The sequence below is a fragment of the Hippocampus comes genome, unplaced genomic scaffold (genome assembly GCF_001891065.2).
Source record: "Hippocampus comes isolate QL1 unplaced genomic scaffold, H_comes_QL1_v1.1 scaffold299, whole genome shotgun sequence".
Classification (NCBI taxonomy): domain Eukaryota; kingdom Metazoa; phylum Chordata; class Actinopteri; order Syngnathiformes; family Syngnathidae; genus Hippocampus; species Hippocampus comes.
In genome coordinates, this window is record NW_017805694.1 from 251503 (window position 1) to 263227 (window position 11725).

The 11725-nt window shown below is 57.0% G+C and overlaps 1 protein-coding gene across 2 annotated transcripts in view; it reads right to left on the minus strand.

Moving 5' to 3' along the window:
* Positions 1–2395: 2395 nt before the first annotated feature.
* The window catches only part of LOC109522986 (filamin-C-like), a 27813-nt gene continuing 18483 nt past the window's right edge, over positions 2396–11725 (minus strand). For both annotated transcript variants that reach the window (XM_019881812.1, XM_019881811.1), the window contains 17 exons: positions 11346–11445; positions 11124–11264; positions 10471–10599; positions 9502–9675; positions 9252–9416; positions 8871–9074; positions 8621–8773; positions 8351–8473; positions 7541–7789; positions 7062–7334; positions 6327–6464; positions 6042–6157; positions 5076–5208; positions 4084–4260; positions 3788–4006; positions 3426–3635; positions 2396–2907 (listed from right to left, as the gene is read on the minus strand). In XM_019881812.1, the coding sequence (XP_019737371.1) occupies positions 2720–2907; positions 3426–3635; positions 3788–4006; positions 4084–4260; positions 5076–5208; positions 6042–6157; positions 6327–6464; positions 7062–7334; positions 7541–7789; positions 8351–8473; positions 8621–8773; positions 8871–9074; positions 9252–9416; positions 9502–9675; positions 10471–10599; positions 11124–11264; positions 11346–11445 (2892 nt within the window). In that variant the 3' untranslated portion in view covers positions 2396–2719. The remainder of the gene's footprint in view (positions 2908–3425; positions 3636–3787; positions 4007–4083; positions 4261–5075; positions 5209–6041; positions 6158–6326; positions 6465–7061; positions 7335–7540; positions 7790–8350; positions 8474–8620; positions 8774–8870; positions 9075–9251; positions 9417–9501; positions 9676–10470; positions 10600–11123; positions 11265–11345; positions 11446–11725) is intronic.

The window sequence follows — 11725 nt, forward strand, 5'->3', positions numbered from 1 at the left end:
CTAATTATAGGCTCCTCTCCTCTACGCACAAGGTGAAGGATGGGCCTGGGTGTCCTTTCTGCACCTCAGTATTCTGGCCATCCAAAATTGTCCATCCCATCTGAGAGACGCATCCAATCGTAGCGCAAGCGGACACTTTATATTTCCGAATGACTCTCTGATCTTGCAATATTGCTGTTTGTCTCCTCAATGGATATCTATCTAGCAATCAATCACCGCCCCCTTTCTCTCTCTCTCACCCATTTTACAAAGTGATTTTTATGAAATGATGGCGGAAGTGACGCAAAGGGGCTTGAAGCTTCTAATCGCTTGCGGAACCTCTTTGTCGAGGCAGCATGATGACGAACGCGCGCAGCCACGCTTGCGGTCGTGACCTTTACTTGCTCCGATTCTGACGAATCGGAGTCATTCTGGCAAATTCCCAGAGTCCGCACTGAGGACGCCCGCTTTGCTCGCGCTGTGTCAGACGGGCCGCCGCTGCGGCACCTCATGAATTAACCACCGCCGCATGCAAAGGCAGAAGCCTGTCTGCGCTGCGGCGCGGGCTACGTCCTTTCTATTTCAATGAATGAATAAATCAATAAATCGTCAAGTCTGGATGCCGCGTTGACAGCCGTCAAAGCAGCCGGACGGATCCCGGGATGTCTCGCTGTTGGATCAGGACGAGGGCGCCACCAAGGCGCTCTCGCGGCCGGCCTGGCAGTGGACTTTTTTTTCTTTTTTCTTTTACGACCATGACGTCAAAGTGGCGAGGGCGCTGGGGTGATAAAAGAATAGATTTCCATCCATAGGCAAGCCAAGCAATCTGGCATTTGAGTCATTCGCAAGCAGCCGGCGCAAGGAAGAGCCAGTCGGCGACTTGACGTCACATCCGCTCCTCACGTGGCGCCGTGCATTCAAATGAAGGAGGGGGATGAGTTCGGCAAATACAAGACGAGGTGCCCAAAAAAGGCAAAGGCCTGCTATTTGTCAAGCGTGGCAATATGACCTCCTTTCCGTGCCTGGAAATGGGCCGCCGGAGGTCGAGCGTAAGTCCAGGCGCAGCTCACGGCTGCACTTCCCTTCTTCTTTGCCGTCTATTTGTGCTCCTCCCCCCCCCTTGACGACGCGACAACGGAAAGGACCTCGGGTGCCGTGACGCCGGCAACAGGATGAATTATGCGCACAATGCAAGGTGACTCCTCGGTTTTGTTGACGCTCCGCAGGCTCCCCGTTCGCGCCAAGGGCACGACGTTCATCTCGCTCCGGGAACCGTCGAGGTTCGGAGCCGCCGTGGAAGGCAGGAGGACGGCTTGACTGTGCTGCCATCTTGTGATTGCCTCGAGACAAGGACCGCATGCGGATGAGAAGGCGTCACGCTCCCGTTGGAATAGGTGGGGGGGGCAAAGCTTGTGGAAAGGGCTCCCGTTCGCTCATAAATCTGCGCGGGAGTTCAAAACACTGAGCCGGCACAAATGAAATCCATTTTACACGGGCAAACTGATCTCATCTTGGAATGGGCCTGCGAAAACTGCTTCACGTCACGCGTGGAATCCCAAGCCCTCACCCGAGTTCTGTCGGGCCTCGAATTGAGCCGGGCAGCGGCGCGCCGGAGAACGACGACGCGGCAAATGTCGGCAATCCCCGCTGCGCGCTTTCAAGGAGCCATCGGCGTTGCTGCCGTCACCGTCAGTCAGGCGATGACGCCTTGAAAAGGGACTCTCGGAATCGATCCATTTGTTTTTCAAGTCACTCAGTTGGATCAGCGGTTACTTTGCTCCATTGAGATGTACGATAACCGTCTTGTAACGCAGGAAATGCCGCGAGATGGGCAAGGTCGCTCACTTTGAGGAACGGGAGTTGTCGCTCTCCTGCCGCTCGCTGCCTTTACTGTGACCGCGCTCGCAGCTTGGACGGGGCCGACGGCCCGGAAATACAACCTCACCGCAATTTCCTGGAATTCTGGATGTCATGTTTTGGTTTGCGACCACCAGGTGGCACTGTAGGGCTCCCCCTGCAGCTGCACACCTGGTGGCCGTTAGGTCACGATTGCTTTGCAAGGACTTCGGCACGACCGCTCAGTGTCGGCTCATTGTTTGTTTCTTTCTTTGTCCTGTCATGTTTGTTTTTGTCGTGGTTCTGTTCCTGTTCTTTTTTTGCCACAGTCATGGTTTTGGTTTGCTCGTTTTCGCTGTATTTTCTCAATCCAACTGGTCAAGTACAAGCCGCTCCTCTCTCTTGCCTGCTTTTTGGGGTCCGCCACCACCTCGCAACTTGACACCCCTGCTCCCAACTGTTGTCATTTTTTTGGGGGGTGGGGGGGGGGGCCGAATTGGCTTACTTCGTAGGAACCAAAACCTCCCACCCAAGGTGAGTGAACACACCGCTTTGCAATCAAATACGTTTGGAATCGGGGTCAATTTGTCATTGAAATCTTTATTAGGTCTGCAAAAATAGGTTAAGATAACAAAAAAACGTTCACATGTGACGCTCGCACGACACAACGTCACTCCCAACCCTAAAGCACACTTTGTTGCCTTGCCGTTGCTACGCTTATCGGGAAATGCAGCGCCCGGGATTTCACACGCATTTTGGCACACGCACACACACACACACACGCACACACGAAACCGCCGTGAGCTATAGTGCGGTCGGTGGTGATCAGTCCGAAGCGGAAGTGGCGAGGGGCCGGTCGGGGTGGTTGCCGCCGATCAAGAGATTTGTTGGGCCGCTTCGATTTTTAGAGCACGGCCACTTTGTAGGGGCTGCCGGGAACGTTGTCGTCCCCCCATTTGACGATGACGGTGTAGCTGCCCTTGTCCTTGACGGTGTAGGTGACGTTGTAGAGTTTGTTGCCCACGTGCTTCACGTACACCTCCTCGCACGGCGCGTGAGGTCCGTGCACGCCCACCATCAGCATGTTGCTGCCTGCGCACAAAAAAAAGCGCCAAGGGCCAAGACAACCCCACGTTAGGTTTCAAGTCCACAGACGGGATGCGAACATGCATCTTGGGGTGATCTTGGGGTCGTTATCAAGAGCGATCTCGGCCGGGCGAGCAGCCAGCTCGCTTGTGACCCCTCACAGGATCGGCGCATCGGCTCTCCTCTTTGAACTCGAACGTCCGTGAACAAAAGGGAGCGCAGCGCCGCCCCCGGGGAACGAGAAGCCGCCGTGCGTGCAAACGAGGTGGAGGAAAAGGATGCTGAAGGCCAGGTGCCGACAAGAGCAAATTTGCTCAAGGCGTCGGCGAACGACGAGTTTGAGCATCTGCCGCCTCGCTGGGCGGCGGCCTCCGCGTGCGCGCTTCGCTTAAGAACGCGCGCAATAAACTCCCATCCGGAGCAGACGGCTGCTTTGGCCAAATGAACAACACGCGCGCACTCGGAGCAAACGAGGCAAGCCCAAGCGCTGACTTGCGAGGAGCCGGCGTGGGCGAGCGCCTCACCTGCTTTGCCGCAGTCAACCGTGAAATTGTTTTTCTGGCCCACCGCGGCCTTGCTCAGGCCCATCCCGCGGCAGACCACCTTGCTGGCGTCCGAGGTCAGCTTGGACGAGGCGGCCGAAGCCGACGCGCCGAACTGGGACGATTTGGTCACCGTTTCCACCAGCACCGACGAGGTCTCGTGGAGGCTGTGGCCGCCTGACAGGCGGGCGCCTGCGAGACAGACGGCGGGGTCATCAAAAGGTCAGCGCGGCGACTTGCGGGTGATTTTTTTTTTTTTTTATTTAATCCAACTCTCAAAATACGGAAAGACGAGCGGCGGAAGGACGCCGGAAGGTGATGGCGGAACGGCGGCGAGCGCTCACCCGTGACTTTGGCTTTGAAGGGGCTCCCCACGATGTGCTGCGGGCCGCCGTACTTGATGGCGATGAGGTAGTTGCCGGGCGCCATGGGGATGTAGGTGACTTTGTAGCCTTCGGGACACTCGCAGCAGTCCATCTTGACCTTGGACGGCCCGTCGATGTTCACCGACAGCGTCCCCGGGCCGGCGTTGCACGTGTTGACCACAAAGTCGGCGGGCGCGCCTACGGCAAGAGAGACGCCGAGTGGGTCAGGGCCGGAAGGATCCGGCCGCACGGCGCTCGGCGGCGTTTGCGCCCACCTGTGTTGCCGCCCAGCAGGCCGGGGCCGTGCGCCGCGACCATGCCCGGATCTCCGATCAGTCCGGGGTCTCCCACCCGCACGTTGAAGGGGCTGCCGGGAATGTGGCAGCCGTTGAACTTGACGTCGATGGAGTGAACGCCGTTCTCGCGGGGAATGAAGCGCACGGCCGTCTTGTCTGAAAGAAGCGCCGGCGTCAGAAATGTGAAAATGGGGTTGTTTCCCGCTCGCGCTGGCGTCGTGGTTCATTTGCGGGGGGGTGCGCTTCCCACTCGGCGACTGTGACCGCGCGGGCGGGAGGATGCTCGTCCGTGCCTCGCCCGCTTTTGGCCCGGAGGCCGCCGGCTCCCTCAACAGGATCTGGATGGATTCTGCCGATTGCCCGAAACCTGCTTCTGCGTTCGCGGTTCTCGCCAAAGAACGGAGGCACGACCAATGTCACCGCGCCAGATCGCTGCTGAGGCTTTTGAGGGCCTTTTTTTGGACATGGTGTCCAAAAGCAAGTCCAAATGGGGGGTTTGGCGCCTCCTGCGTGGCACAGAGCTGGAGGGCACCGCCCCTTTGAAATCCGCAGGTGATTGCCCGTCGACGCCACAAGATGGCGACAAAGGCGAGGCAGCCGGCTTTAAATGTTGTGCATATTCGCGCAGGCGGTGCCGCCGTGAGATTTATTTCACGCTCTGACCGGTATGCGTCACTGCTCCGCGGGCGGCGAAGCGGCGGTTGTTTCGAATTACAGTCGGAGCGGTGCTCATTTCGGTGGCGGTTCAACTTTGCTCTTAGCACGAGGCTAACAGATGCTATGCGTGCTTTAGCTCAACAATGTGCCGTTTCGAACTATTCCGTGGAATTCGAGTTCCGTCACTCTGACAGTCAACCTCAAGCTTGCTTTCGTTGCGGCTTGTCTGTAAACGTCAGGAAGTCGGAGGATATGAAAAGAAACGCTTTGAAGACCTTGAGAGGGAAAAGGGGGCTTTGTCGGGAGGGGCTCACCGCCATCCAGCTCGGTGACATAACACTCCTCGGAGCAGCCGGAGGGGGTGTGCACTTTGGCGTCCACCACGCCGCGGGTGCCGTTGCGCTGCACCAGGAACGAGGCTTCTTGGTTTACCTTCAAATCCTTCTCCTAAAAAAAGAAAAGGGGATCACAAGCGTGTGCCCGCGAGCGCGCCTCCGGGGACGGCGAATATGCCATTCGTCCCGGCCGGACGAGAATAGAATAGATGGAGCGGTCGGGCGCGCCAGGCAGGAAAGGTCAGAGTTGATCGCGAGGCGTCCAGCGCGTTTGCGGCCTGCGGGCGGACGAGCGGCCCCGCGGACCCGACGGGTCGCCCGACGTTTCGAGTCTTGCTCCGATCGTGCAGCCGGCGGGCCTCCGGTGGCAGAAAACGCTCGGACGTGGAAGTGGCATGTTCTCAAACGTTTTTGTTTTTTTTTTCTTTTTAGGATCATCAGAATCATTGCAAAAGTCACATCACAAAACGTGGAGCGCGATGTCATCTATTTCTTCAGGAATGATGGCTACGCGGAAGACGGATTTGATCTCTTCTCTGAACTGTCAACGCGTGGTTAAAATCTGTATCGCGGCAGCGTCTCTGATCAAAATGTTCTGCCCGCCAGTTCTCCGCAAAAGAACCAGAAAGTATGGCTTGGCCTTCTTTTTCTTCTCTGGGACGGCGTGCTGTGCGGCAGGGGTCCTTGGCCCGGGGTTGCGATCGCAAATGAAACGCGCTCGGCTGACCCCGGTTTGCGTTGTTGCCCCCCGTCGCCCTTGACGAGCTGACGGTCCGTGCATAGCGCGGGGCCGAGCGAGGGACAGTTAATCCCGACCTTTAGCGGAGGCCAGCTTCCTCGTGTTGCGCGGCCTCGTCTGCGCTTCGCGAACACGTCAAGGGCACAAGAAGCGGCTCGCGGCGCCGGTCTGCGGCTCGGCGCCTTTTGGCGGGCGGGCGCTCTCACCTGCAGGCTTGTGAACGTGAGCCTGCGGGCTTCGTCTGACAGCGTTGCGATGGGAACGATGAAGGGGCTGTCGGGGATGTGCTCGTTGTTGAACTTAATGGACACCTCGTAGTCACCTGGGGGAACAGATGGCTGATTAGTTTTCAGCGCCACGCAAAGTGGAGCGGGGGGCGGCGGGGGGGGGGGACATGACAGCCGAAACGGGGGCAGCCGAAACGGGGGCGGAAGGACATGCTCGGGTGGAAATGAAAACAAGGACAACTAGGCGCCCCGCCACCGACGGACCGGGTTCTTTCACGATGTAGGAGACGCCGCAGGAGCCGTCCTTTCTGTCCTCAAAGGAGATTTCCGCCTTGCTGGGCCCCTCCACCGCAATCGACAGCCCCCCGGCGCCGGCCTCTCTGGTCCAGATGCTAAATTCAGCTGTAAAGAGAGAGAGAGAATTTAAAAAAAAAAAAAAACAAAAAAAACAACAATGTTTATGTGTGCTGCTGCGCCGCTGTTTGTTTGAAGCTTCGGAATGACTGAAGCCACTCCCGTCGCCTTCCCTTACAAAGCGTTGAGCGAGCACATTTTCGGTAGGCGGAATGACGCCGTTTGGCTCATCGTTTGGGTGTTGAATTACGAAAGGTTTAAAAAGCACAAGTACAGATTTACTCCTGCGCATGTTAAGTAAAAAATAAAAAGACTGAAATTCAGATTTGCATTGGCCGTAACGTCTCTGCAACTTTCCGCTGGCTAACTCTGGTTGCGTTTCACATGTTAGCATGTTAGCTAGCCAACGTTCGTGAGACCAAAATGTTCTGGTTTGGTGAAACGTTTTGGCATTTAAAAAAAAAAAAAGAACTGAAAAAATAAACACGCAAGTGGGATTCTTCATGTCTTGACAACGAGACTGTGAGCACGAGCGCTCATGATGATGATTACATAAGAAAAGCGAAAAAAACCTCCCGCAAGCGGGTCCGCAACGCAGCACCGACGACGAAGGCGCTTTCCCCGCAGACAAGCGCCGTGACTTACAAGGTGCCGCGGCCACGCCTCTCTCCAGGCCAGGACCTCCCGCGCGGACCTTGTGCGGCCCGCCCTCGCCCATGGGCCCCACGGTAAACTGGAAGGGGCTCCCGGGGACGTGCTGGCCTCGGTACTTGACGTTGACGGTGTGCGGTCCCATCTCCTGGGGGATGAAGCGCACGCTGTAGGTGCTGTTCCCTCCGTCCACGATGTCGGCGTCCGCCGTCTTCCCCCCGGGGCTGGTCACCTGGGCCGTCATGGCCTGGGAGCCCAGCTCGGCCGCTGAGGTGCAACATCGCAAAGGGGTTAGATGCCAGGTGTGCCGTCTTTCTCGGTCGGGTCCTCGTCAACGAGTCGACCCGACCGGCTTTGCCGGAATCTCAGCTCGGGTGCGCTAGCCCGGGGCCGCTTTGTCATCCGTGCTACGGTGGACACGTATGCAGTCGCAGACGCCAATTCTCCGTTCGGGGGAGGACGCTCGCACACACCTTCGGGTCTGGCCGCGATGCCGGCGAAGCTGCTGAGGCTCTCCCGGCCCAGGAAGTCTCCAAAGACGTCTCTGAAGGGGCTGGCTCCCCCCCCCACCTGGGTGCTTTCCTCCACCCGCACTTCGCGCTTGGTCTCGCCGCCGCGGGTTTTGCTGATCTCGGTGCGCTCGGTGCGCGTGTAAGTGTGGCTGCTGCGGGTGAACGTCCGGGTGAGCCTCTCCTGGGCCGACACCATCTGGAACCAGTTTCCTATGAGCAGAGGGGACGGTCGTCAGAAAAGCTTGCCCCTGAGGCGGACCCTCCACTCTGTGTCCTTATTCCGATGTACATCGGAAGACTTTGAGAAGACTTGGAAAAGACCCTCGGGAGACTCTCCAAGACCACTTCTCGAGTTTGTAGTCCCTGCTTTGTCTTTGACTGAGATTTGACGAAGACTGCGCATTTTGCAGGGCCGCCATTTACGGGACGACAACCGGATGCTTTCATCTCTCACAACCGTGATCACGGCTCATCTATGGGTTGCCGGTGGTGTCACCACGTCACCGCCAAGACCGAAAGACGATTGATCGTGTCTTGGCGCCAAGAAGAGTGACCATCTTGCGCTAAACGATCGCGATGACGGCAACACGGTAAAATGTCCTTCGGACTTTGACTTTGTAGTCCGAGGATGTGAAAGTCATTTGGTGTCCGAAGACACGGAGGTTGGCTATCGAGTCCAGAATCCGACCGTCACCCCGAAAAGCGTCCAAAGCGTCCTCTGGTGAAAGGACGTGGCCCGTTTTGGTGTGATGGGCGTGCGCGCGTGCTGACCTGGAATCTTCAGGTTGAGTCCGCAGGTGCTTCCCACCGAAGCGATGGAGGACGCCTGCCTCTTTCTGGTGATGCTCTCCTTCATCCTGCCCTCGCCGGTCACCTTCACTGTGAACGGACTTCCTGGAGCAAACGAAAAAAGCGCAAAACAACGCGCTCGAACACATCTTGGTTCACATAGTGCCAAGTTATGAAAACAGTGGCATCGTCTAGATCTCTTTTTTCTGCTTCAAGTTTTGAGTGTGAGGCCTTTAGCCGTCAATTCCGAACCTGGGACGTGCTTTTCGGCAAACTTGATGTTCACGGTGTAATTTCCGGGCTCCGTAGGACAGTAGGTCACCCTGCACGTCCCGTCCTCCATGTCTTCACAGTTGATGTCCACTTTGCTCGGACCCTCGATGGACAGCGCAAGCCCGCCGTAACCTGACGGGACCAAAGGAGCGATCGGTTGTTTTTGACGGTTCTCGTCGCCTTCGGAAGCGGGCGGCAGGCGGCGGTCGGCATTTTGGGCGGCGCGTACCGGCGTTCCTGGTGTCCACAAAGAATTCGGCCATCTCAAAGGTGCGCGCCTCCACGAGGCCTTTGCCGAAAGCCTTGACCCGGCTGGCCTCGCCGATCTCCGACTGGCCGACCATGATCTTGAAAGGGCTGTTGGCCACGTGCACGCCGTTCTTCCTCACGCTTACTTCGTGCTCGCCCACCTCTTTGGGGGTAAACGAGATACCTGCGAGACGGCGGGAGTACGATCAGCACAGGGGTGGAACCCGGAATGCTTGGGGCTTGTTTTTACACTGTCAACAAGACCGAGTCGGGCAAAGCCACGGACAGACTCGGCGACTCGAAACGGAACGATCGCCGATGAAGGGGGGGCCCGCCCGCCCGGATGGGAAGGCTTTCTCACCGAGATGCCTGTTGGGCAGCCTCTTGAGCAGGCAGGGCTCCTCGTTGCCCGAAGGCGCTCGGATGCTGGCGCTGAGAGAGCTCAGGTCCGTTTCGGCGATCTTGAGCGACACGTCGGCGGCCGTGCCCACGTTGAGCTGGGACGTCCTGGTGATGGTGTCGTCGCCTGCGCCAGACAAAGGCGGCGTGTTTGCGTGCGCGCGCCGCTCGCCTCGAGGCGGACGCCCCATCAATGAGTTGCGCTTCCTCACCGGTGATCTTGGCAACAAAGGGGCTGCCGGGAATGTGCTTGTTGTCAAACTTGACAATAATGCTGTAGTCTCCGGGCGCCGTGGGAAGGTAGGACACGGTGCAGGTGCCGTCTTTGTTGTCCTTGCAGGTGATCTCCGCCTTGGATGGACCCTCCACGGCCAAGGAGAGGCCACCTGACACGGAAAGAAAACTCCCAATTTACTGCGGCGCCGACGAGATGCTGGCTTCAACGCCACCAAAAGCCATGACCTGCACACGCCAGTATTTGTTCCAGGAAATTGGGGGGGGGGGGGATTCATTCCTAACGGTTTTCTAGCAATGGTACCTCTTGGCCGCAACGCTTCCAATACGTGTGTAGCGCGGATGCGATTGGTCCCGTTGGTTGTCAGCCACCTCCATGAGGCGCTACGTCAATGTAATCAGCCCAAAATTGGGAGTAAATGCAACTGGATGAGTGTTGGGACTGCTTATTTAACCAATCAGATTTCAGAATTCGCTCGAGGCAAGCAAAAGGGTCGGCCGGTCCGCGACATCGGCTATTTGTGTCCTCCGGTCGGTCGGAGCAGAACTGGTTACAGCTGAGTTGGACGAGCCAAGGAGCGTCAATCACAAAAAGGGCAATACTGTCAGCCAGGACAGGGTATCGATTCGCAGTTACCAAATCAATTTCATTCACGGGGGCCCGATTCGCAATTCTCCAATCACACCCGATGTGTTCCACGCCTGTTTTTGGAATTTGGGAGGAAACCGGAGTACCCGGAGAACCTGGAGAGCACTTAAAAGAGTGACTGACCACTGGGACTGGTATCGGTCACAATGAATGAATATGACTAGTTTTTGGAACTGCGACGTAATGGCGGTGCAATCAAGAAGTGGATATGAAGGCCCCCCCCGCCCCCCAGTGAAGGAGCAGCTACCAAACGGTGAGCCACAAGAGCGGCCATGACTTTTTTTTTCTTGTCTCGTACCTTGTCCCGCATTCTTGGTGACCACGGTGAAGGTGGCGGCTTTGTTGACCATGCCGTAACTCAGGCCGGGACCGTAGGCCGACACCACTCCGCTGTTCACGGCGTCCACGAAGAACTGCAGAGGGCTTCCTGTCGCGAGCGAAGAGATGGTGTTCACATTTGTCGAGTGAAAAGCCGGTTTGGAATGCCGATGATGTCTCACCTAAGGTGACAAACTCGCATCTCATTGACACATAGCGGCAGAAGATATGAAACATGGCCGCCGCTCCCGCTCCCCCTGGCGGCCCATCCTTCGAACTCGTCTTCAAACTCATTTTTAGTCTTTGGCTTTTGACGTCATTTTCAGTTGGACCGATTTTGTGCTTTTGACCGTCTTTGTTATTCATTTATCGCTTGAGAGTGTGTTGTATGAATTCTTTTTGCTCCATGTGCAGCACTTGGTTACGCAGCGGTGGCTGTTTGGAATTTGGAATTGGACTTTGATTGAAATGCTCTCGAAACACGCTTGAGTTGAGCAAAGTTGAGAAAGTGCTTTCTAAAGCGCCAACATCATCTTGAGTCGTCCTCGGCGGTGGACGCGAACCAGTTTTGATAGGTTGCGACGTTTGTAAAAGCGCATTACCGAGACGATCGGCGGTGATTTTTTCCCCAACCTGGAATGTGGTTGCCGTCGTATTTGATGTCCATCTCATGCAGGCCTCTCTCGGTGGGTTGGTACTTGATGGTGATGGTGCCGTCTTTGTTATCCGTGATGTGGGGCCTGGCCGTCTTGCCGGAGGGCATTCGGACCTCACCTGACAAGGAGAGCGATAGCTTTTGGTCAGCTCGCGCGGGGGGGGCGGAGGCGGGCGCTTTGGTTGCCTCGGCGCCGGCACCTGAGATTTCCCCTTGCTGCGGCGTGAAAGGCACCAGGAAGTTGACGGGTCTGAAGAGAGGATCCACTGTGTCGCGGGGGGCGACCGGCTCATTTGACGCCTGTCGGACAACAAGAAACCGTCACGGGATTTGTTTTGCTTCAACTTTTTTGGGGTCCCGGTGGAAGAAACGGCCATCCATGGGTTTTGCCAGATTTGCTCTCCTAATGTTACAAAGCATTTATTCAGCGGCGTGGCCTTGCAAAACGTCATTTACGAACGCAGTGCACAGATGAAAAGTGGCCAGTGGCCCAAAACAAACTGCTGACTCCTCCAAGCGCACAGGAGGCGTGTTGTGTTCCTTTTTGGAGACTTGGTTACCCCCCCCCCCCCCCCCCCCC